Consider the following 24,981-nt stretch of genomic DNA (forward strand, 5'->3'; position numbering starts at 1 on the left):
ACAATCGAAATTGACAGAATCAGTAGAATATTAATTCTAATTTCACTCTAATTTTCTGAAAAATTTTATGTAAAGGGTCTGTTGCTCGGTTTTCTGCTGCCCTTAACTATCATCAAATCCCACTAACTAATCCAACGATATGCAACAAATTGGCGTATTTACTAATACATTTTGCTCTCGACATCATATCATAAATCAAGGTGTTTGGGTTATAGAATTGATTCTTGATGGGATGGGGTAGCTGATAATGCATCTTCTGAGAGTAATCATAATTCCAAAATGAAGGAGAAACAGAAATGGACAGCTCTTGAACCTTGCTGAAACCAGGGCAGTTGAAAAGTATGAAGGTTTCCGTATGCCAAATTGCAGTTTTGAGAAGTACATACAAAGTAAAGAATATGTGCTCAAAGCAAGAAGCTTGCCACAAGTACTACAGAAAGTGACCCGGGGTAGAACGACACCAATTTATTCCTTCTTTGAATGAACACTTTCAGTAATGATTGGTATGCTATTTTTTTAAGTTAATCTTGACCATCTTTATTGGAAGAATCTTTGCCAGTACATAAAACAAGAGACTGCCTTGAGGGGACTCCCAAATCTTACAGAGCAAAATCTTGGAGTCTGGGCCACCAGGAAGATTAAAGATGAGGATATCCTGGATGTTCTTCTCTCTTTTGCTCCTGCTTCTTGCCTCAGGTTGTCTCTTCACTTCAACCTTAATTACAAACTAGTAATTATCTTCATTTTGCTTCTCTCCCTCTGAAATCACTTCTACTCATGCCTTGCACTTAATGAATAACCAAACAAGAAATACATCTAGGATCAGGCAATAAAATGTTAGACAGGATTTATTCGTGTGTCGTAGTCTTGCTTTTATATCGGAAAAACATTAGGAAGGACTCATTTCCTAATGTTCTCTATCTCACAAATTTAAAGTTTTTCCAAGTGCTTTTTGAATTTTCTTAATACTTAAGAAGATTTTACGTTTTCTAGCGTTCATTAAGATCAAGTTCTTGTTTCTAGCAAAACTTTCAGAGTTGTGGGGTTGAGAGCATTTTCTCCAGTGATATTATAAGCTGCTATTTGCGTACAGGTGTCTCAAACTGATAATGCTAACTATTCATTTCCATTTTTGTCTCTCATGTTAACAGCCGAGTTTAGCCCCGTCCTGGCTACACGTGGGGTGTACGCGGCAAGGATCCCTGAGCATACATGTCACAAGGTTACTGAGACAAACACGTGCGAGTTGCAGAAATGCATGCAGGAATGTTCCAAGGAACCTGCTGGCGAGGGAGATTGCAGAGACAATATTTGTTATTGCACATACTACTGTAAGGATCCCCCAGTGTGATTCATTTTCTTTCCGCTTCGGCCTTTGTTGTTTTGAGTTTGTGCTAAAGATTAGAAATTAAAGATACTGTTTTCCATGTTCTATGACAGACACTTAACGATGTTTGAGTTACCCTGCGACTCATCAGGGTACAAATGTCTGCGTATGGTTAGAACTGTTCAATGCCTAAATGCAAAATTAACGAAGGAACTATATATAAATGAAAGGTTACTAGAGGAAACAGAAAGCTTAAACCATTTGTTTAAAAAGATTTAATCAATAATGACTTGACCATAACGAGTTTTAGTTTCAAACATTACTTATGGCCTCTCGAATGGATGATTCTTATAGAATATAACATATCTTGTTTTGATCTTTCAAAGGAAAAACCTATTTATCTCCGAATTATAAGAAAATTCATTGAATTTATGAGTGTGACAAATGTTTTCAGCATAAGCGTATAAGAAACGAGACAATTAAGCCCAGTAACGAAGTTCCTCTTAATACTTATTTGCCAGAATTGATTATGTCATGTCTCCTTCACAAGTCCTTCAACTTTTTAGGCATTTCAAGTTGAGGGCATTCTTCTACTTTTATGCTTAACAGTGAAGCTAAAGTTATGAATTTGAATTTTGAGTCCATGTTCTCATAGGCTCACTCAAAAGAACTACTAGTCATCGACCACGTTTGACTGGCATTAAGTATAATTTTCTTTTTTCTTTCCTTTTGGAAAAAGGAGTTACTACAAAAATTTTGAACCCACAATACAAATACAATAAACAAGTATATATATATATATTTATACTTTTAATTAGAGTTGTTTTGTAATTAAATATATATTTTTGAAATTCTTAATTTTTTTTAAAACATTTTTATCCGATTACACACTTGATTGAAGTGAATATTACGAGCTAAAATTATAAATAAACTTTAATTAAAATTTTTTCGTATCGTAAAATTCAAAATCATTTGGAAGAAAAAAAAAATTGTACTATGTAGTTAAGTGAAAAAAAGTGCTTCAAGCTCATATTGTCCTTGTACAGAACAATCTGTGTTTTTCTTAGGAAAAAAAACACTCATTTAAGAATAAGAAATGGATCAATTGAGAGAAAAATAACAAGTGAAGCAACAACGTTTTGATGCTACTAATTAAAATTTATCAATTAAAAGTTAAAGCTATACTTTTGGTAAACATCAACCAGAGAGAAATAACATGACCCAAATTCTAAACAGGATTCAATGATTGTTGCAATGCTAACCATGCTGATTTGTCCAAACAATTAACAATGATGAAACCTATAATAACAACCAAGGATAAGTTACTTATATTTTTGTGTATTCATATGGATTTATATGGACTGCCATTCCTCATTATATATATATAAATATATTTTATGTGTGATATTGAATTATATAATGAGAGGTAGTTTTCTTCTATTCTTCATCTCACAAATCTTATTTCATTTATTATCATTATATAAAGCTATAAAAATCTAATAAATGGTAAGTGCATATTTATCATTTACTAAAAATCTCCGTTTTCACAAATAAAAAGGATTAATAAGGATAGGAATTAACTTGGCCTCAAATCAAAGAACATATATAGCAAGAGATCCGAAAATTTTAAGTCAAGATAGGAATTTCTTGTTTCGCTAGACAAATTGCCCTGTTCCACTCTACCTTTTAAATATCAATCCCACTCTAGTACGGTTTTCATTCTCCCATAAAACTCATTTCTTTGGCTTTCATGATAGATCGTTTCTCAAAAATGTCCAAGCTCTCCTGCAACATCTTCTTTGCCATACTCCTCATTTTCACAGGTTTATTATTATTATTATTATTATTATTATTATTAAGTTGTGTTTCCATCTTCTATAATCTGATCAATTCCATTGTAATTGTTGCAGTTGCCTTGACGATGCATCAAGTCCACGGGCAAGAAATGTGCCATGGGCAAATTCCTGGTAATGGTTCTTGCGATGCTGGAACTTGCAACGGCCACTGTGCTCAATCCTTCCCAGGAAGCATGGGAACTTGCGTTCAAACTTACATCAACCGTTACAATTGTCACTGTACCTGGCCTTGCAGCTAGAGAAGAATATTACTACTCATGTTAATATCTCTTGATAAATTAATTTTAATTTTGAATATAAAATTTAATTTAATTAATTCATATAATTTCGATAATATTTAATAAGTTCGAAAAAAATTTTTTATTATCAAATTATTACTTCTTACGTGTGTGTACGTATAAATTCATCAACAGAATTTTGTTTTCTTCTTAATTAGATTGAATGGGTAATTATTGCTTTATTTATCTCATAAAAGTCAAACATTACATATCAAGGAAACATTGAGAAAAGATCAATCGTAGTTGATAACAACAACGAAAGCTCGTAAGGAACCTTAAAGAATTAATTCAATGTGGATGGACTTGGCTTTGCAAGTTTCACTACTTGCCACAAAAAAAAAAAATTAATTAGTAACGAAGAGATATTATTTGGTTTAGTGTATAAATTTTATATTTAATATAATTATATTAAAATATCAAATCAAATAAAAAAATTTATATATTTTTAAACTTATTAACGCTCTTCATTGAAAATTTATTTTTTAATAATATTCAAACCATAGAGACAAAGAAATTAAATGTCATAAAAAAAAAAAAAAACTTAACACATACATCAAGTACTAAAAAAAAAAAACCCATCAATTTCAAACTATATATATTATAATTTTTTTTACCTGTTCTATTAAAGTTATGTGATGAAAACCAACTAATCTAATTTCATAAATTTTATTTCATTTTTTTTCATCAATATTGAAATTCGAGATCATTAAAATAGAATTTGAAACTCTACTTGATTATGGTGTGTCTTAAAAAAATATTTACAATTTTAGTCATTAATTGTTCGATATCACAATAAAATTGAATAAAAATGAAGAGATCATATAATTATTTTATTTAATAATGAGATTAGTTATTATATTTATCAATTAGACGATTAGTATAATATTGATGGAATAATTAAAAGATAAATCTGATATAATTTTAAATAAGATACTATAGCAAAAAATTTTTTAAAATATATAAATTAATATAATTTAAAATTATAATATAATAATTTTTATATTATATATATTTAAAATTTTATTTATTTATTTATTATAAAATAAATACTATATAAATATATAAACTATCATATTTATTAAAAAAATTATGATGTATTATAAAATTTAAACTTGAGTTTAATTAGGGGTGTAAATGATACATTAATATTCGTAAGTTATTCGAATTTGATTTGAATAAAATTCGAATTTGATTCGATTATTATCGAGTTGAGTTCAAACTCGAGTAATTCGACTTATCGATCGAATTGAATTCGAATATTTTTATATCCGACTTAAGTAGTTTACGAGACTAATTGAACTTTTATATTTAATTTTTTTTATTATTTTAATTAATAAAATATTTTGAATTTGAGTACAAATAATCGAATTCTTATAAAATATAAAAATCGAGTTTATTTTAATATATTAATCAAATTTAATCGAGTGAGTTTGAATAATTCAATTTCGATCACGAATCAAATTCGAATTAAAAAAATAAAATTCGATTGAATTTGAATCGAATTGAGAGTCAAATTTAAGTTTTTTATTATATTAATTCAATTCAACACGATTACACTTCCTAAATCTAATAACTCTTAATTGTAAAAAAACAAAAAAGAGGTGAAGATAAAAAGAACACTATGACTCCCTCTCCTTCTCTTGTTTATACAAAGAGCTAGCTTCCCGTGGAAAAGGGAAACCCATACAAAGCCACCTTCCACTAACCCCCCCCCACCCCCCCAATTTAAAAATCCGTACAAATTATTTTTTCATAACTAATTAGTGCTACTAATTTTTATCTAATTTTCTATTATAAATAGATATATAAAGATTTTCCTATTCACTTCTCTGTAAAACCCTAATATTTGTCATTTGATCTCTTTCTTCCCCCTTTCTTTCCCTCTCTCAAAAATCCCAATTTTTCTGTTCTTTTTTCGATCATTTCTTTTCAAAACCCTAAACTTTGTTCCAAGATCTGTTGTTAGCTTTACATTTCATTTCTTCGAGATTAGAGGTTTTCTAGGGTTTGTTTTGGTTGGAAAAGAGAGGGTGATTTCGGGTCGAGGCTGGCGGGTTTTGAGGTCAAGTAAATGGCGGATCCGCCTGGACTCCGCCCCGATAAGATTGCTCATCGTTTTGAGGACATTTGTAGGTCTGCTACTGCTCTTAGTGTGGGATTGGATTTGATAGGGTTGCAAAGCGGTGACCGTTGCGAACTGTGACACACAAAGGAAGCCGGAGTAATTAAAGCATGCTGAGCGTGCTACGGGTGCACCTCCCTTCTGAAATACCAATTGTTGGCTGCGAGCTCACGCCTTACGTTCTCTTACGCCGACCTGACAAGACCGGTACCACCGATGATGTGCCCGAGTCTGCCCCACTTGATGGTCACTTCTTGAGGTACAAGTGGTAAGTGTTTTAAAATCCGTCAAAAGTGTCATTTTTAAGCTATTTTATGTTTTTTTTTTTTGGGGTGGGGGGAGAGAGGGGTTTTGGTCATTTGGGTAGTTCTCATTTTAGCTAATTGGGGTTTTAGCTAAGCTTATCTGATTTAGTGTTTTTGTTAATATATGAACTTTTGAATTAAAAGTCAAAGTTCTTATTTTTCTTTGGCTTTATTATTTATTTTTGGGGTTTTTGTATTAGTTGTCATGTTGGCCAATTGGATTTTGAGCTAGTTTTTTGGGTGTGTTATTATCTGATTTGAGTTGCTTTCTTTGTGTGATAAGTGTTTGCATTAAGAAAAGTTCTCAGCTTATTTATGTTTTATTAGTTCTTCGGTTTTTTAGTCTTTTGGGTTGTTCTCATTTTGGCCAATTGGGTTTTGAGCTATTTTTTTGGGTGTGATATAATTTGATTGTTTTTAGTAAATAGGGTATATATGATCTTCTTTGTTAGGTAGTTATAAATAATTTCATAAGGGGAAGCGTGCAATTAAGGTTTATAAGTTAAGCTTTTCTGCCTGTGCATTTGGAGATAGTGTGATTGCTTTTGATTTGATTGCAATCCGCCTTTTGTTTCTCTATGTGCCGGATTTATCTTGTATGTTTAGTGATGTGTTTTTGTAATTTTTGAAGGCCTAAAAAGTAGTTTCTTCATTCCGGTTATGGCATTGAGTTTCACATTATTTTGTTTGGTTATAATTGGAATTAGTTTGCACTGCTTTTTTAATTTTAAAAATTAAAGTTATTGCAATCGATCTCTTTGTCATTATCTGCTGTCTCTGCTTAAATTGGAATGATACGTCATAGATACAACATGTCATGATAACTGGACTTTATGATCTAGAATGTTCCATCACTAATAATAATTGTTACCATTGTTTTCATTATTGTGGCCACCCTGGCTCCACTATGTCTGTGAAGATTGTTAGAATGTTTCAACTTAGATTGAGAAGTACTACACTTAAAATCTTGGTCATACAAGGAAAGAATCATTCAGCTGAAAGAGTGGATGCATAATAATCACCCCATGTTAACTATTGAAAAGGTACTGCTGAGGCATTTAATGTGTTACTACCTATGTCAAGCTTTTGCTATTTAAAGTAAATTGCTGGCGGACCAAGTAAGTCTAGTTGCACTAGCAAAATTATTAGAGAATCTTTAAAAGGTAATAGAAAGTTATAGTAGTTGCCATATGTTACATCCAAAAGATAATAGAACTTTATCCTTTGGTTTTGATATCAGTTATGTTTCACAATATAATAAAGATGATTAGTAAATATAAAGTTGAATTAATTGATTGCTCAGTCCTTGGATGGGATTTAGATCTTTTTGTGGTAAGACAAAAATCTTTAACCTCTAGGGGATACTATCTCTGTTAATGATTGACACATGCTTTGGGTGACTTGTCGTTTCACTAAACTCTGAGACAAGGATATTATGCGTTCTTGTTGTAATTGCTGGATTCTTATATTAGAAAAGATATTATTTTGACTGTATCTTGTGTGCCTATCGTAATTTTATCTTTTCATTAGTTTGTGTTGTCTGTTTGTGGGATTAGGTGGAAATTTATTTAGTAAGTTGATTGTTTCAAAATTTTCCGTTTGTGCTACCTATCTGATCCATGTTGCTCCTTTCTTGGTCTGTTTTGCAGGTATCGCATACAAAGTGATAGAAAAGTTGCTATATGTAGTGTACATCCCTCTGAGCAAGCCACATTGCAGTGCTTAGGTTGTGTTAAGGCTAAAATACCTGTTGCTAAAAGTTACCATTGCTCTCCAAAGTGCTTCTCAGATGCATGGCAGCATCACCGTGTTCTGCATGACCGTGCTGCAAGTTCTGTAAACGAAAATGGAAATGAGGAGGAAGAGATATTTGGCCGTTTCAATGGCACAGGGTCTGGAGTTATTAATGCTAGTTTAACTGGTTCAGCATCAAGCACTAGCTTTGCAAATGGTTCAACACCTCTGTATCCTGCTGCAGTTACACAGAGGAGTGGTGGTGAAACCTGGTTTGAAGTTGGACGCTCAAAAACATATACACCAACAGCAGATGATATTGGCCATGTTCTCAAGTTCGAATGTGTTGTTGTTGATGCAGAAACGAGACTGCCTGTGGGACATCCCAATACTATTTTGACATCTCGTGTTATTCCAGCGCCATCCCCTAGTCCTCGACACTTGATCCCAGTTAGTGGAGCTGATATGATGGGACATCTAGATTCAGATGGCCGTATTTCATCCTCTGGAACTTTTACTGTTCTCTCATACAACATTTTGTCTGACTCGTATGCCAGCAGTGAGTTATACAGCTATTGCCCTTCATGGGCTCTCTCTTGGCCATATCGCAGGCAGAATTTGTTGCGGGAAATTGTTGGTTATCGTGCCGACATTGTTTGTCTTCAAGAGGTGATACTTTCATTTATTGTTTGATGATAGTTATTCTTTTCAGAACTGTCATTTTGAACTGAACAGCTTTGAAGTTTAGTGTATGACAAAAAACTGCTTCTACGTTTAAAATCTATTATTTTTTGGGTGGCGATATCTGATCTTGTGCACCTTGATTGGTCTAAATTTAGATATGGGTTTATACTCAACTGTATCCTTTTTGTTTTTTTCCTTTTAGATGGAAAGTGTCTTTAGGTATATTTAGCCTAGAAGCATTTATTTGCTCCTGTAATTTTTTAATCTAAGAGTGAAGATATTGTATGAGCAATGCTAATTAGGAAATATTTGACCCTTCCTCCATTTTTGTTAATAAAGAATGCAGTTTTTAGAAAACAAAGAAGAGACCATAGTTAAATGGGAAGAAATGGTTTTGGATGCCAGAATTTCTTTTTGGGTAGATTCACCTCATAATTAGCGCGAAAATGTCTTCAGCCTTTGAGCATCTAGGTGAATGTTGAACATGCCTCAATATCAACTGCTCTCATCTTTTCAGGTGCAAAATGACCATTTTGACGAATTTTTTGCCCCAGAGCTGGACAAACATGGGTATCAAGCTTTATACAAGAGGAAGACAAATGAGGTTGCTTAAGAACTCCATGATTCTCATCACACTAATTTAGTAACATTGCTCTTTTATGTATAATTTATGTTGTTTATGATGCAGGTTTACAGTGGAAATATCGATACTATTGATGGCTGTGCTACATTTTTCCGTAGAGATAGATTTTCCCATGTCAAAAAATATGAGGTTTGGAAGTATTTCTTGCATGGTATATGGATTTATGCATGCTTTTGCCATGCTAAAGTAAATCATGTCTTTTGCAGGTTGAATTTAATAAGGCTGCTCAATCCTTGACTGAGGTTGCAGTTCAAACTACTCAGAAGAAGGCTGCTTTAAATCATTTGGTTAAGGTAATAAACATTTATAGCTAATTTGGATATATATCCATTCCCTTATGGTATATTCTTTAATGATATCATGTAAATTCTTCCTTGTCTGCAGGATAATGTTGCACTAATTGTGGTTTTGGAAGCAAAATTTAGTAATCAGGGAGCTGACAATCCTGGGAAGCGGCAGCTACTTTGTGTGGTAAGGATTGTTGATTTTATTCTTCTACGCTATATCTTCCTGGCCTTTTCTATTATGGGCTTCTGTAATTTGCATGATTTTACTTTCATGCCTTATTTATGATCAAAACATGATGTCATATTGCTAGTTGTGATTGTTATTCTGTGATTAGCTTTTTGATCAGGGGTTTTTAGTGGGCCATTGGCAAGTTGAACGTGATTTAATCGTGCTGCAGCTGTTCTGCTCTGAAATCAGAAAGGATGTTTGGGATTATCTTTAGCCTTATAGTCATGAATTTAACTAATGGGCTAAGTTACCTGGGTTTCGTCCTATATAATCTAAAAAGAATTAAAATGGCTAGTTTAGCACAACTTGTTGCACATGTTGTAAGAGGAGTAATATTTTTGGGGTCTGCCTAGGTTTGAGTAAAGTAGCCTTGGCTGGTTTCATAAAACTGAAATTGCCTGATTTGTTGCTATCTAGTCCTATCAATTGGTCTGGTAGGCAGGATGGTTCGTCTAAACCATATAGAGGTGTAAACAAAATCTGTGGGCTGCAGGTGGCAGGCTGCTTGTGATGCAGAAAACTGTTGTAATGTACTTAGATTGATTAATAAGCGTACCAATATTTGAATAATAGGATTTTGATTTTTTTACTTAAATGATATAATTTGGTCGGCAGGAAGTTGTCTTGTGAATAATAATCACATTCTAGCAATTAAAAGTATAAGAATCTCATGAAACTTCCCTGTATCTCATTATGACTAATCAAGTCCCAAATTGTATTACATTGAATTGATTATTATATGCTCTCTGTCTCTCTCTGTCTCTCTCTCTCACACTCATATGTGGTTCACATTTTGGTTATTGTAGCCCCCCATCCTTACTCCTTTTGCTCTTTTGTTTTCTCAAATGGGGCTTTTCTGCACGATCATGAAAGTAGACTCATCTAAATGGTGATATTTACTTGTTTATTCATATTCTTTGCAACTCTTTCATAATTTATACGTTCATCATGTAATTTTTCGTACTATTCCTGGTTTTGGAATACAGGCAAACACACATGTAAATGTTCAACAAGAGCTGAAGGATGTCAAAATCTGGCAGGTTCTAATTTTTCTTTAATCTGTATAATTGTTTATACATACATGTTTCTATAATTCAAAATAATTACTGTGTTTTTCTAATGTTAATTTAGGTGCATACTCTCTTAAAGGGATTGGAGAAAATAGCTGCAAGTGCAGACATTCCAATGTTGGTGTGTGGAGATTTTAGTTCAGTTCCTGGGAGGTAAGTCTGTTATGCTTTACATTATGTTAGATTATTTAGTGCTTTAGACCAATTACACAATGTTAGATTATTTATTGCTTCAGATCCCATCTTGTTCGCATTAGACTTTTGCTTAAGTAAATATACTGTTGAATTTTGTGCAGTGCTCCACATTCACTTCTTGCTATGGGAAAGGTAGATCCACTGCATCCCGATTTATTGATAGATCCTCTTGCAATTTTGCGTCCTCACAGCAAGTTGACTCATCAGTTGCCACTGGTAACCTCTCTTCCATTAATGAACTGCTTCAAGAGGTCGCTTATGTTTTTACCCTACCATCATGGTTAATGATGTCTTAAGAGGGTTTTAAGAGAACAATGGAAACAGCCTTGAGTGGAAAAGGGGGCAGGGTTTTTATTTATGCATTATTCTGGGGTTATTTTGACAAAGTAAGGTTTTCGAACAGGTTAGTGCTTACTCATCCTTTGCAAGAGGTGTTGGTCTTGGATTGGAACAACAGAGAAGAAGAATGGACCCCACAACTAATGAACCTTTATTCACAAATTGCACAAGGGATTTTATTGGCACTCTAGATTACATATTTTACACAGGTGGGTCATTTTTTTGAAACAATTGGCCAATTGAATTGTGCGTGTACTACTTTTTAATGTTTCTTGAATGCCATTTTCTCTAGATGTTTGATGTGATTTTTAGTTATTGCAGCTGCTTACGAGTATTTGGTTTGTGCTTTCAGCGGACTCATTAACGGTGGAATCGTTATTGGAACTCTTGGACGAGGATAGCTTAAGGAAAGATACAGCCCTTCCTTCTCCAGAGTGGTCCTCTGATCATATAGCACTGTTAGCTGAATTTCGGTGCATGCCCAGGCTGAGACGCTGACACTTTAAGGTATGCTATTACTACCCTTGATTTTAAATTCCACAACATATACAACTGAGCTTGTGATTCTTCAGTGAAAAGATAAAATGCATATCCATCTAGGTTTATGCATATGTGCTCATGCAATGTGTCTATCTATGCGGTTTGAGGTCTCCTGAAGGCTTTGTTTACTTAATAACAAGCTGCTGCCTGTTGTTTAGGTCTCGGAGATGCCCAAGAAAATGGCCGATGGATACAGATAAGTTCATTGTAAGAAATGGTAGATCATGCTCCCTGCCTTTTCAAGGCATCCTTATGAGGGATCCTTACTGTGATCTGCTTTGTAATATGTCACACCTTTGTTTCATAGAAAAATCATTATGCTTTTTTCATTTTCTTTTTCTTTTTTTTCCAATAGAAATGTCTACCGGCTCGGTATAATTAGCCAATTGTCATTGTACCTCCAAATTCTCTGGAAATCAAGTGGTTAGTGGCATGCATTCCATCTTTAAGTTCAATGTTTCATTTTTGTCTTCAAGGAATGATGTATATATTTTACACTTTTTGCTCTCTCTTGCAACCAAATTCAACCAGATTTGGCTGGGATTATATCTAAAATTTCGACTTTATTCAAAACAAATAAATAATCAATGGTAGGCTAGACCAAGCGGGCCTTAATCCCAAAATTCAATCTTTATTTCACTCAAGCATCCCTCCAACTCCAAACTTAAAATGTGGTCGGTGCTTGTAAACATGGAAGCTCTCAAGAAGGGTGTTTCTGTCTTGCCTCTCCTTATCTCGTAGAAATCTTTAACATGTAATATTTGCCAAGTTTCTTCATCTAAGCAAATTATAATAACATGTATCTTCTTAGATAAATCAGCTCTGCGTTGAGAGCGGCACAGACATCAAAATGAAGCATGTTTTATCATTGTTTATATCAGAATAGAACATCAAGAACAATGATAGAATAATAGAAAATAAAGGCACATTTGCTTCTCCCATAGATATTAATCAATTAGTGAGAGACGTAGAAACATTATTAAAACATGATGATCATGTTTCATTTCCTCCTATATCCCTATCTCTGGTATGTGAAACAAACAATCATTTTAATCAGCAGAATCCTGTTAACAGGAGAAGGCCTGCAGATGCCCATCTCTTCTTTCTTCACCCTATTCCTTATAATTTGGTTGCAAATGTACCTAGACGCACACCATATTACATTTCATCCTAGGCTCCTAGCTATATTGTGCCAAATGGAGCATGCATAAGGGCAGATGCAACCAAGCCTAAATGGTTAGTTTCCTATATCACCCTCCCCAACCACAGCCTCCTTATCAGCGACCAGCAGATAAGTCTAACTGGTTATAGTTTCCTATGTCACCATCTTACAGCCCTCTACAGAACTCGCCAGAATATGACCTATGTCAGAACCCAGATGCAAATTGAAATAGTGAAAATGGAGAAAGAATCCTTGAAATCTGATGGAAAATATATATACTCGTACTCAAGAAAAACAGGAAAAAATAGTCCAGTATAAAGGTGGGACCTAATCCCAAGCACTTGTCACCTCTGGAGCATATCCTCCACCATAATTGCCAGGAACTCCATATGCACTACTACTATTCCCACCACCGTAGTAATCCAGATTCTTACTGAATGAACCCTCCCTTCTGAAATCACGCACGCCAAAACGCCCTCCTCCAGATCGTCGATTTTTGTTACCACCATAAGGAGCTCGGGATGCATAACGTGTGAGCCATGCAGGTACCTCTTGATTTGCTTCTTGCATTAGCTCAGCCAGTGGCCTTGCCAGTGACAAATCGCTCTCATTAAAGAAAGCTGTAGCCAACCCTGTTTTACCAGCACGCCCAGTCCTTCCAATCCGGTGAACATAATCATCAATGTCATTGGGAAGATCAAAGTTGACCACGTGAGCTACATGGGGTATATCAAGACCACGAGCAGCCACATCAGTTGCTACTAAAATTGGGGTCTTTCCGCTCTTGAAAGATCTCAATGCTAGCTCCCTCTCCTGCATACAAACAAACCCTAGCATTTAAGTAAAGACGTTCTTTCCAGATTAAGGTAAATATTTAGTCTATGGCAGAAACATTGCAACACATCTCAAAGCAGCTATCAACTAAAAAACCTGTTGTACTACTAAGAGGCGGACGCAATAACTTTTTCCTAAACCAAACTTAATCAGACACAAGAAATTTAAAAGCCCCCTTAGTGTATAAGTATTTCAAGTCAAATTTAAGCTTGAACAAAAAATAAAAGCCATCCCCATTGAGGATTGAGGAAATACTTGTTAACTACCTCTCAGCACAAGACAAGTATATCACAGGACAAGTATATCATTCCACCCAACCACAAAGACCATATTCTTTCACTTCTCTTTAGCAAATGTATTTTTCAACAATTACCTGTTGAGTCCTATCACCATGGATGGTTGTTGCTGGGAATCCATTAATGCACAACCAATGTTCCAATGAGTCAGCTCCTTTTTTAGTCTCCACAAAAACTAATGTCAAAGCTTGCTGCAAATTAAAGGAAACACCTATCAACAACTATTAATTATCTCAGACCTATAGATTCAATGAGATTAGATACCAGAATTAGCACCTGAACAGTAAATATTTATTAAAACAAATATATCCAGTAATTAACTTCAATCCAAAAATATATGGATAAAGGAACTTCAATAAGCAAGTCCATACATGACAGTCTCACATTACCTTGCCATGAACACCATTTTCCCTCTGTGCATGCAGAAGATCCATGAGATGGCTTCTCTTATCAGACTCGAGAACAAATTCAACCCTTTGAACAATCAAATCTGTACTTGAACCAACCCTTCCAACAGCCAAGAATATGTAATTTGAAAGAAAATCAGATGCAAGTCTCTGCACAGCCACCAATTTACAAAAAGAATTATGCGATGTAATTTGGATAGTCTTTCTTTTTATTATAAAAAACTCACTATCATCTTAATTGCATTTGACAATTATTCTAAAGTAAAATTTAAGGTAAAATAATATTTTTACTTCTTTTGGAATAGTAAATTTAAATTGAAATAAGTAACCCCACCCAACCATTTGGTGCGTGAGCTAATGCCAAGGGCAAAGTCAACTTTACTCCGATTAATTTAACAATTTCCATTTTCTACAAAACATATATAAAGATAGCAAAAAGAATTCAAGCCAGTACCAAAATTATATTCCAGAAGAACATGAAAATCAATTCACAACTTGAAACACATTACAATTATAAGTGCAAAGCATGAATGGAATATCTCAAGAAATAGCTATAGCCCACAGAGAAACCCTATTTAACAGTTATAACCAACCTGTATCTCTCTTGGAAAGGTTGCACTAAACAACATCGTCTGTCTCACACCCCGGTTAGGCATGTCCATTTGTTCCACTATCTTTCTGATTTGTGGCTCAAAACCCATATCAAGCATGCGATCTGCCTCATCGAGGGCCAAGTACCTAATCATCTGCAATGACACTCTAGCCCTCTCTAGCAAATCAACCAACCGTCCTGGAGTTGCCACAAGAATATCAACTCCTCTCTCCAGCTCTCGCAACTAAGTATAGGACAAAGCATTAGTAATCAAAAGAAAAATGAAAATCGGGTATTCAAAGGAGGGGATTTGTAAGAAGACTGATAAGCCAAATGTCAGAAGAGATATTTAGAAAAAAGAGGAAAAACAAAAGATCCCATAACAACATAAAAGTGAAAAGTCAGGCAACACAATAAGATATAGCACATAAACAGAATTTCCTTGATACTTAATCTAAACAGGCTAATATCCCTATTAGCACAATTCAACCTAATCACATCTTCCAGGGAGAATATATCCAATAACTTATGCACAACAGACTCCTCCCTCTCACACCCCAGCTTAATGAGGATGGTACACAAAAATGAAAGCAAACTACAACACATTTTAAACAAACCAAGAACTAATTGAGACAAAATCAGCAATCTATCAGCACCATTGTTCCTCCCATCAATACATAGACCCCTTCCCTTTTGTTAGTTCCATTGGTAAAGAAATACCAGAAAAAAAAAAAAAAAAACAACATAAATTTTGGAAAGAAATCCTGAAACCAATTCCAATATTGTGATTAATGTCAAAATAAAACAGATCAAATTTGTAGTACAAATAGATATAAAATAGAAAAATCGATAGTTCAGCATGAGACATAGTAAATAAGAACTATACATGTCAAATAATACAGAACAAGAATGATGTTCAAAACCTAATTTAATGGAATAACAACCTGTTGGTTAATTGGTGCTCCTCCATAGGCAACTACAACCTTGACACCAGTTTGATACGAGAACTTTTTGGCCTCCTCGTGTATCTAAAGCATATAATTATCAGAACAAAAACACATTAAACCATTCTAAAAGGCTACATGCTCTAAGAATCTCACCTGACAAGAAAGCTCCCTCGTGGGAGATAGAATGAGAGCAAGAGGGTAAACAGTTCGTGCTACACGCGGTCTCTGTACATACTGCTCCCGCATAATTCCACTAATAATTGGAAAGCAAAAAGCAGCTGTCTTCCCTGACCCAGTTTGAGCACAAGCCATCAAATCTCTGCCTTCTAATGCTATAGGGATAGCGTGACGTTGAACTGGAGTCGGTTTCACATACTTGCACCTCCTAATGTTTTGATTCAACAGTTCCCCTAAATCTATCTCAGCAAATGTATTTACAGGCGGTGGTACATTTTCACCACTAGTTTCCACCGGAATATACTCATAAGCATCGAAATTGATCCCCATATTCTCTTGTTCACTAAACGCTTGTTCCCTAACATCAGCTTCATCATCATCACCAAATGGGTTTACTTCCCTTTCTCTCCTATCCCAACCTCCACTTCTCCAACCACCGCCGCTGCCACCTCGTCCAGTACCAGCATAGCCATAACCCTGACCCGGACGCCCCAGTTCGGGCTTAGTCCCACCGCCACTCCATCGGGACCCACCAGCGGTCCCGCTAAAACTTGCCCTCTCAGTAGCCGGACCTGACAGGTTAGGTGCGTTGGAAGCTGCACGGTTTCGAAGGTGGGGCGGGACATAAGTGGATCGAGCTGGACGAGGTAAGGAATTGTTGTCTGAAACTGCAATTTCAAATGCAGAGTTTGAAACAGAATCTGCCCATGCAGTTCTCATAATTTCCCAAACCTAAGAAAACCAAAAAATAAAAAAATTCTAACAAAAACCTAATCGAACCAAAATTTAAGAAAAGAAAAAAAAACCCAAAATTTTAAATCCTCCAAAAAGTCTTCTTATCCTCTCCCTTATTGTAGATCAAACCTGATCAATGAAAATGCAAGCAAAGTCAACAAATAAAGATCAACAAAGAAAACATTAAATAAATGCAATTAATTAACCCAAAATTTTGCTAAAAAAAATTAAAAATATCATGAAAATTCCAAAAAGAAAATTCCAAAGAAAAAATATTAAAACAAAAACAACGAGAATTGATGAGAGAAACGGCAGAAACCTTGCTGGAAATTCTTTTTGAAAAATGGGATCAGAAAGCTGAAAAATCGAGTGCCTTGATTTTTTAAGGTTTTGAAAAATCAGATCAAAGCTTTTTCTTCTTTGGTGTTTTCTTTTCTTTTCTTTTCTTTTCTTTTCTATTCGTTTCTCTGCTTTGCTGTTGCGTGCAGGTTGCAGCTACAAACGAGAGAGTGAGAAAAAAAATCTAAAAAAGGTATTTGGTGACCGTACAATCTGGGGCTTGCGTCATAATTAAAAGCTCCCCAACGGCCAATGGCTTCTCAAATCCATGTTTAATTATGGATATAATAATAATAATAATAATAAAGTGTTCAAGTTAATTTTTAATTTGTCTAATTATAAAATGATCTTATTTAAGAAATAATAATCTTACCTGCTTTAATTAAACAAACATATTAATTCAGTTTTTTTTAATTATCAAATTAAGTATAATCATTTATTTAAAATATTATTTTTTTAAAAATAATTGTATAAAAAAATCGGAGTTCTTCTTTGACCGATTTTGACTTCATAGTTAGATTTCCCATTTTGTCAAAAATAATTTTTTTGATGTATTAAATCATTAACTTTATCGATGAAGCTTATAGCTTTCATTTTTAAGAAGATAAATTAAATTAAATATATAAAAAATCATATAAATCATTAATTATTATATCTATATTATTTATAAAACTTCTTATCAAATTTAGCATCACGGGTCAATTAATACTAATTCAATTAAAAATATATATATAAATGAAAAAATACATAACTATTAAGAAGGTTAAATTAGTAATTCAATTTTAAGAGAGAAAATTCAATTTTAAAATTTAATTTTTTTATTAAATTTAATAATTTATGTATTCGTATTATCTAAAATATTAATAATTTATTTAATTTTTGTTAAAATTTAAAATTATATTATTTTTATTTATATTATTATCATGTCATATAACTCTTTCGTATTTAAAATTATTAAATTTATTTTTTATTTTGTTTATATGTGTATAATAATTTTCACCTAATGGGTGTGAAAAAGGTTAATTTTAATATAAAAATATTACTATAATTAACATTTAAAAAAACATCACATTCATTAATTAAACTCTTATCTTATATATAAATAATAAATTTAAAAATATACTACCATATTTATATAACTGTTACTTGTGAAATGTATTAACTAAAATAGTCTTTGACAAATGCACTATAATTATATTCTAAGTATTAAGTTCGAAAGAATACGGTTCTTTGAAAATATAAAATAAAAAATAAGAATATAACTCATTTACAATTTTAAAAATAAAAAAATAAATGAAAATGTAAGTGTTAAAAAAATTAGATTTAAACTATATTGTTTTAAAATGAAAAGTTAAAATAACCTCATTTATTTATGTTTTGTTATAATATGATGAATTTTTTAGTAACTTTTTATAATTAATTAATTAATTAACTAATTAATTGCTATAAATTGTGGTTATGTAAAAGTGAATGAGTAATTACTGTCGGTGAATAACTTTTCCGTGTGTGTGAAAAGGACGAAAGATGCTTTAGTGGTTTTTACTGTTGAGTGGGTATGATGGTGGATTTGTTAGTTCAATTATTCTTCTTCCTTCCATTGTCTGGCGACTGATTGTAATGGAAGACAGGCCAAGCTAAAGAAAATCTTTACTAAATCTTGGGGTAAAAAAATAATAATAATAAGAGATTGTAATATTCAATTTTTTATTTGATTCAAGTTTAAATATTAAATATTTTTATTAAATTTAAATTAAATTTTGAATAAAAAATAAAAAATAAAAAAATATTTGAATGAATTATATATTTTATTAATTTTAATATATATTTTAAAATTTCAAAAAATAATAATTTTATATTTAATTTTATTTAAATATATTAAAAATTAAATTAAAATATAATAAAAATTTTAAATTTAAATACTAATTAACTGAATTTATAAAATTTAATTAACATCATATTAGTTATAATTAGAAGTTGATTTAAATTTGGATCAAATTTTAAAACTTTATAACATTATATATTATTTAAAAATCCGAATAAAATTTGATCCAATTTAAACTATTATCATCCCTAATAAATTTTATCCAAAATTAACTTTTCTCGTATCATTTTATGCAAAATGTTGTTACCTTGTTATTTTATCAAAATAATTTTTTATTTAAAATAATAAAATAAATTTGTTAATTTAATATGATAAAATATTATTTGATATATTAATTTTTATTAATTTAAATTATTTATTAAAAAGCACAAATAATTTTTTATATTATCTTTTAAAAATTTTATGAAAATAAAAAGCAAACAAATGGATGAGGATGGAGGAGATACTTTTTAAATTTAATGAACTTTTATATATAAACATTAATTAAAGATAAAATTATAATTTTACTACGTAAATAACTTATTATATAAAATCAACAAAGCAAAATATATATTTTCATATGATTTATATAAAATATTATTATAAAAATAAAAAAGATTTTATATTTGTTAATATATAAATATTTTACATTATTAATAAATCATTCAATTGCATCTCATAAAAATTATTTTAAAAATTTGTAAAGTTATAAAAAATGCACTTAACTCTAAACATAAATTTAAAATTAATTTTTTTACAAAAATATTATATAATTCACTAATATCACGTCATTAACCATCATCTTCAAATATAAAGTCATAAAAAAATAAAAAAACTTGAAACTCAGATCTAAAGCCGGATACTCTCACGCTTCATGCTCCACTCGCTGTCTTCTTCACGCGCTCTGTCATTTCGTTTTCGTGACAGAAGCAAGCGAGCCAGAAAGAGAGTGTAGAGAGAAAACGAAAAAAAAAAAAAAAAAGAAATTTGAGACCAAAATAAAAAAGAAAATTTCCCAATCCAAACTAGGGTTAGGGTTATCCCTAATCCGGATAACGATTTCCACGCTCGATTCATCCAACTGATAAATCAAAGATGGGCGCTAATCCGTCACCAACAGACCTAAGCTCTGATCTCGATGAGCAGATCTCGCAGCTCATGCAGTGTAAGCCACTTTCGGAGCAGCAGGTACATGTTTTTTTTCTCACGATCTGTTTGTTTCCCTATAAAGTACGGAAAAGGTTGAGGAGTTAACTCAATAATATAATTTTTTTTATAATTTTTGAATAGTCGATTAGACTCTTTTTGGCTGCGAAATGAATATCCGAAACGATTTTGAATTGAATTTGTTTTAGATATTATTATTGCAATATTTAGTACTAATTGTTTTGCCGTTTGAATAGTATTAATTGTAGTACAATTAATAATTGTCAGTAAACTCTATTTGTGTTACCTTGTTTAGGTCAGAGCAGTATGCGACAAGGCAAAGGAAATATTAATGGAAGAAAGCAATGTCCAGGTTTATTATTTTAGTCTTGCTTGTGTTTAGTCTCTAATATCAGGCATCCGTGATCTTTATGTGTTTATTTGCCGGTGTATTTTGGAGATGTTGAGTTTCCTCATCCTTGAAGTGGGAAAATGTTGATTTTTTTTTTTTTTGTCACAGCCTGTGAAAAGCCCTGTGACAATTTGTGGCGATATTCATGGGCAGTTTCATGATCTTGCAGAACTCTTTCGAATTGGAGGGAAGGTACTTGATCTGATTGTGACCTTTTTCTTTGTATTCAGTTCTTATGTTTCAGCTGAGGGAATGTGTGAAATAACTAGTTGAGACATCAATGTTTTGAAGATCGGAGCTCTGCAGAGGTATTCTGATTTAGCAAATGTCACTGTATTGAGAATAGTTTTAGATTATGTTCTTCTGAATGTGTTAAATGTAAGCTTTTTGTCACTGGGACTTTCATGCATAAGAGTTCTGTTTTGATAAGAGATTTTTAAAATTTTGTACCTCATTTAATCATCAGATAATGACCTTACCGGTGTCACTCGGGCATTCTTAGGATTCATTACAACTTAGCATATGCTTTGGATTCCCTCATTTGTTACACAATTTTGCTTTGCTTTCTTCTGTGCTCATGATCAGTCATTCCATTGAGCCTATGCCTTACAGTTGGTTTATCCTAATTGACAGTGTCCAGATACAAACTACTTGTTTATGGGAGATTATGTGGATCGTGGTTACTATTCTGTTGAAACCGTTACGGTATGTACATGTTGAGTTACAAATTTCTTTTTCTATCCTTGTCATGGAAATTTGTTTTTAATTTCTGCTAAAGTGTGGTCTAGAGGCAGAAACAATGTATTATGAAGAAATTTTGATAAGACTTTTAGGGTTGTGGCTGCTAGCTGTGTGAATGTATTTGGTCAGATCCTCCTATCAGCACCTGAAAAAAACACCTGTCCTAGTTTAATATCGGTAGCCAGTAACACTATCAATTTGAGATGCCTTTGCCTTTTGGAAGATTTTCCTTTGGATGGAGTTTTGAGTTTAGAGTTACTTTATTCTCTTATTTAGCACTTTTAGTTCTCTGTCTAGTGGAAGCATCTTTGTAATTCAGGAGGAATATGATGGGAAACTTTTTTTCTGGTGGTTTTTATCACTACATTCCATTTCAATGAGAGCATACTCCATGCTAGATTGATGCTAGATATTTCTTAAAACATGAGTCAAATGATGTTGTCTACTATTATTTTTCCGTTCATAAAGATGCATATTATGTTATGTTCATCAACAGTTTTGCATTTGCTAGCATAAGCTTTGTAAATTGAGATCAACAATTATAGATATCAATAGCAAACTTAAACCTTAAATGCATTCCATTTGGATGATACTGATTTTTCTGTTTTTGCTCTTTCAGCTCTTGGTGGCTTTAAAAGTCCGTTATCCTCAGCGGATTACCATTCTCAGAGGAAATCATGAAAGCCGCCAGGTATGAAGTCTGCATCTTATTCCAGCCCTTCCCTCCTTGTCCAAACACATGTGCATATACACAGACACATACACAAAAGATTGACATTTTATTGTGTTATATTTTGCATATGAGTCATAACTCAGAGTTTGATATGAAATTTTGACCAACTATATTAGTTAATGTCAAGCTAATTCTTTAGTCATTCCTTTTCTTTTTGGCAGATCACTCAAGTTTATGGGTTTTATGACGAATGTCTGAGAAAGTGAGTTCTGTGAACAACCTTCATATGAAAGGATATAGTATTATGAGCCATAGATGTACTAACTTTACTAAATGACTTATTCTTTTTCCTTTTTCTTTTCAATGATATTTTTTAAACTACTCTTTTTTCCAGTTAAGAAAATAAAGTGGTAGATTTGAGTTTCTGGAGGTATCCCTTTCAGATAAATTGTAGTCATGTAGAGACAATATAATTGCTTTTTCTCTTGCTAATCTGTGATAATACTTTTTCTGCTGATGTACTTACAGGTATGGCAATGCTAATGTTTGGAAGATCTTTACAGACCTTTTTGACTATTTTCCGTTAACTGCTTTGGTGAGTAAAACTAATACAAGGTATATTTCAAGTAATAGCAATGTAAATTCAAGGAAAGAAAGAACTGAAGACATAGATATCGGCCTTAGTCTTCTTGGTATTTGACCTTTACGCTTATTGGGTTTCTATTTCATTTAGCTTTGCAGTTGACTATTATTGTTGTCCTCCATTCATACATTTTATTGTTGTGGTATTAGTATTATAATCTTAGTTTAAAATATGTATTCCTATTTCAGTTTTGGAGTTTGAATAACTCGCAATTTGCCTTTTTGGTCAGGCAAGAAAATTTTGGGTTATAGCTTTCTATCTATAATTTCATTGTAGAGCATATTGAGAACATTTTAAGCAGAAACTAGAGGTCTCTTAGTTCCTGCCTTAAAAATGGCTTCAAATCTTTCTAGAATGTCATTGGAAGCAATTGGCTTTGTCTTGTGTTTGTTTAAGCTAGATTAAAGACGCTGCTAAAAATTTTCACAAATATGGTTTTCATTGCACAAGATTAATTATTTAATGAAGATAACCAACTTTGTTACTATATTGTTTTAGTGCTGGTTAAAGAGATATGCAACCTTTATAATGTCCACATGTTACCTTTGTACCTCATAGAACTGAAGTGGAAATGATGGTAGTTAAAATGATTTTGGTGTTTCCATTCACTGATGTAGTGCAGTTTTCTTCATTTTAGGTGGAGTCAGAAATATTTTGTCTGCATGGTGGATTGTCCCCTTCTATTGAAACCCTGGATAATATAAGAAACTTTGATCGTGTTCAAGAGGTTCCTCACGAAGGGCCTATGTGTGATTTATTGTGGTCTGATCCAGATGATCGATGCGGTTGGGGTATCTCACCACGTGGTGCTGGATATACTTTTGGCCAGGTAACTAGTGTTCAATGTGACCATTCTTTGACAATTTGTGGTTGCCTTGTCTTTTTTCAGTTTTTTAATAAGGAAATGTTACATTCTTCTCTGCAGGATATATCTGAACAATTCAATCACACAAACAGCTTAAAATTGATTGCTAGAGCTCATCAGCTGGTTATGGATGGATTTAACTGGGCCCATGTAATCATGATTCTCGAAAGTTAAATTATTACTCTCTCCGTCCCATATGTCATTTACTTTCATAGAGTTCGAGAAAAAAGCTTTGGCTTTGGTCCATATAATATTAAATTTTGAACTTTTTTTAAAGAATTTGAGGTTTCATAATTTTTAATGCAAAAAGTAAAAAAAATCATGAAAAATAGTTTTGGAATAAAGAAAAAGAGATTTAGTATTAAAAAAAGAAAGACATAATTTTGGGACATCCAAAAAAGTGAAGGGAGACAGAAAATGGGACGGAGTGAGTATTATTTTTGCTTGTATGCTCTCTATAAATTGCTTCCTGTTTTGAATTCACAATTATTTCCTTTGAACAGGAACAAAAGGTGGTTACTATATTTAGTGCCCCAAATTATTGTTATCGCTGTGGAAACATGGCTTCTATCTTGGAAGTTGATGATTGCCAGAGTCACACATTCATCCAGGTCTCTTGTCTCTCATATCTCCCCCTTGTCCTCTCTCTTCCCTTCCCTCTTTTCCTTTTCCTATCCATTCATGCATGTTTGTACACAAATAAAAGGTAAAACAGCAACAGCTAACTTCTGAAATTGAATTCTTGGATGCTTTTTGTGTTTGTAAAATTGTTAAGTTCATTTTGCTGCAGTTTGAGCCAGCTCCAAGGAGAGGAGAACCTGATGTTACCCGTAGAACGCCTGATTACTTCCTCTGAAGCAGCTCTATGCTTTAACTGATTCAAGATACTCTACTTTCCTCCTCTCCTCCCTCCCCTTACATAGTCAGGTAGTCGTGCATCCTTTGGCGAAGTCTGTTTCATCTACTACCTACCTGTTTACATGTCATGCTTATTTTGGTGATGATGAGCATCAAAAGCATGTATACGAGGCTAGGAAGATGGCCTTTAATCTTACACTTGGATATTCTGTCAAAGAGATTGCCATAGCGGATGAAAGACTGACACTGACAGAATGTATTGATTATGTAGATTTTTGTGTTTGTTTTGATTTTCTGTTTCTCCCCTCCTTTTTTTATGGTTCATCCGATCTTTTTGGGTTCTGTACCGGAGATGGAAAAGTTTAATATTTAGTGGGTTTTCTATCTTTTTTCTTTTACCACTGACTCAAATGTGGACATTCAACTGCTATTCCGTTTCTTACGCCTCAGCTCGATTAATTTGAGTTATCATTTTGTGTTTCTTTTTCCCTCATTTATCGATAATTGTCACGTTTTTTGGATAAACATGAATGATCTGATGCACGGATAAATCATAGAATGGGACTGGGGATTTTGCTAGAATGATCTCATTTAACAATGGTTGAGTACCCTATAATTGAGTTCAAGCAGGATCCCTCCCCCTAGTACCAAAAATATGCCCTCCCTCAGAGTTCGGAGCATGAT

General features: G+C 32.9%; 4 protein-coding genes across 7 annotated transcripts; 3 read left to right on the forward strand and 1 right to left on the reverse strand.

Moving 5' to 3' along the window:
* Window positions 1–59: 59 nt before the first annotated feature.
* On the forward strand, window positions 60–3,429 carry LCR56 (low-molecular-weight cysteine-rich 56). Of its 2 annotated transcripts, XM_089758275.1 has the most exons (4): window positions 60–449; window positions 548–696; window positions 1,152–1,331; window positions 3,238–3,429. In XM_089758275.1, the coding sequence occupies exons 2-4, from the start codon at window positions 645–647 to the stop codon at window positions 3,420–3,422; spliced, it is 417 nt and encodes a 138-aa protein (XP_089614401.1). In that variant the 5' UTR covers window positions 60–449; window positions 548–644; the 3' UTR covers window positions 3,423–3,429. The 2 variants fall into 2 exon arrangements, with proteins under 2 accessions (XP_089614401.1, XP_089614395.1); XM_089758269.1 differs by having other exon boundaries at window positions 60–696.
* A 1,767-nt stretch (window positions 3,430–5,196) lies between these two features.
* LOC111311601 (carbon catabolite repressor protein 4 homolog 1-like) lies at window positions 5,197–12,064 on the forward strand. The gene is made up of 12 exons (XM_022911119.2): window positions 5,197–5,851; window positions 7,538–8,291; window positions 8,824–8,910; window positions 8,995–9,078; window positions 9,156–9,242; window positions 9,334–9,420; window positions 10,452–10,505; window positions 10,597–10,688; window positions 10,832–10,946; window positions 11,134–11,278; window positions 11,422–11,576; window positions 11,768–12,064. Exons 1-11 carry the CDS (start codon window positions 5,694–5,696, stop codon window positions 11,565–11,567), a joined length of 1,809 nt encoding a protein of 602 aa, XP_022766854.1. The 5' UTR covers window positions 5,197–5,693; the 3' UTR covers window positions 11,568–11,576; window positions 11,768–12,064.
* Window positions 12,065–12,512: 448 nt separating this feature from the next.
* LOC111311600 (DEAD-box ATP-dependent RNA helicase 37-like) lies at window positions 12,513–17,258 on the reverse strand. 2 transcript variants are annotated; one of them, XM_022911118.2, is made up of 7 exons: window positions 17,079–17,258; window positions 16,001–16,888; window positions 15,845–15,928; window positions 14,902–15,144; window positions 14,291–14,458; window positions 13,979–14,092; window positions 12,513–13,584 (listed from the first exon to the last, which is right to left on the reverse strand). In XM_022911118.2, the coding sequence occupies exons 2-7, from the start codon at window positions 16,742–16,744 to the stop codon at window positions 13,099–13,101; spliced, it is 1,839 nt and encodes a 612-aa protein (XP_022766853.2). In that variant the 5' UTR covers window positions 16,745–16,888; window positions 17,079–17,258; the 3' UTR covers window positions 12,513–13,098. The 2 variants fall into 2 exon arrangements, with proteins under 2 accessions (XP_022766853.2, XP_089614410.1); XM_089758284.1 differs by lacking the exon at window positions 15,845–15,928.
* Window positions 17,259–19,910: 2,652 nt separating this feature from the next.
* LOC111311603 (serine/threonine-protein phosphatase PP2A-4 catalytic subunit) lies at window positions 19,911–24,777 on the forward strand. Of its 2 annotated transcripts, XM_022911121.2 has the most exons (11): window positions 19,911–20,147; window positions 20,422–20,478; window positions 20,626–20,709; window positions 21,151–21,222; window positions 21,878–21,949; window positions 22,153–22,193; window positions 22,460–22,526; window positions 23,212–23,403; window positions 23,500–23,589; window positions 23,943–24,050; window positions 24,230–24,777. In XM_022911121.2, the coding sequence occupies exons 1-11, from the start codon at window positions 20,055–20,057 to the stop codon at window positions 24,293–24,295; spliced, it is 942 nt and encodes a 313-aa protein (XP_022766856.1). In that variant the 5' UTR covers window positions 19,911–20,054; the 3' UTR covers window positions 24,296–24,777. The 2 variants fall into 2 exon arrangements, with proteins under 2 accessions (XP_022766856.1, XP_022766857.1); XM_022911122.2 differs by lacking the exons at window positions 22,153–22,193; window positions 22,460–22,526.
* The last annotated feature ends 204 nt before the right edge of the window (window positions 24,778–24,981 follow it).

Source organism: Durio zibethinus, chromosome 1, assembly GCF_047325235.1.
Source record: "Durio zibethinus cultivar Kanyao isolate XHJ-2024 chromosome 1, ASM4732523v1, whole genome shotgun sequence".
Lineage (NCBI taxonomy): Eukaryota > Viridiplantae > Streptophyta > Magnoliopsida > Malvales > Malvaceae > Durio > Durio zibethinus.

Bases quoted from the DNA above. Each gene is read 5' to 3' on its own strand.
- LOC111311600 (XM_022911118.2), bottom strand. From the start codon at position 16,744: ATGAGAACTGCATGGGCAGATTCTGTTTCAAACTCTGCATTTGAAATT. The intron at 15,145-15,844 runs GTTGTTATTCCA...TCCTATACTTAG, and splicing joins GAGCACCAATTAACCAACAG to TTGCGAGAGCTGGAGAGAGG. The intron at 14,093-14,290 runs GTAATGTGAGAC...TTTAATTTGCAG, and splicing joins AAAATGGTGTTCATGGCAAG to CAAGCTTTGACATTAGTTTT.
- LOC111311601 (XM_022911119.2), top strand. From the start codon at position 5,694: ATGCTGAGCGTGCTACGGGTGCACCTCCCTTCTGAAATACCAATTGTT. The intron at 9,421-10,451 runs GTAAGGATTGTT...TTTGGAATACAG, and splicing joins AGCGGCAGCTACTTTGTGTG to GCAAACACACATGTAAATGT. The intron at 11,279-11,421 runs GTGGGTCATTTT...TTGTGCTTTCAG, and splicing joins AGATTACATATTTTACACAG to CGGACTCATTAACGGTGGAA.
- LOC111311603 (XM_022911121.2), top strand. From the start codon at position 20,055: ATGGGCGCTAATCCGTCACCAACAGACCTAAGCTCTGATCTCGATGAG. The intron at 20,148-20,421 runs GTACATGTTTTT...TACCTTGTTTAG, and splicing joins AGCCACTTTCGGAGCAGCAG to GTCAGAGCAGTATGCGACAA. The intron at 24,051-24,229 runs GTCTCTTGTCTC...ATTTTGCTGCAG, and splicing joins AGAGTCACACATTCATCCAG to TTTGAGCCAGCTCCAAGGAG.
- LCR56 (XM_089758269.1), top strand. From the start codon at position 645: ATGAGGATATCCTGGATGTTCTTCTCTCTTTTGCTCCTGCTTCTTGCC. The intron at 697-1,151 runs GTTGTCTCTTCA...TCATGTTAACAG, and splicing joins GCTCCTGCTTCTTGCCTCAG to CCGAGTTTAGCCCCGTCCTG. The intron at 1,332-3,237 runs GTAAGGATCCCC...TAATTGTTGCAG, and splicing joins TTGTTATTGCACATACTACT to TTGCCTTGACGATGCATCAA.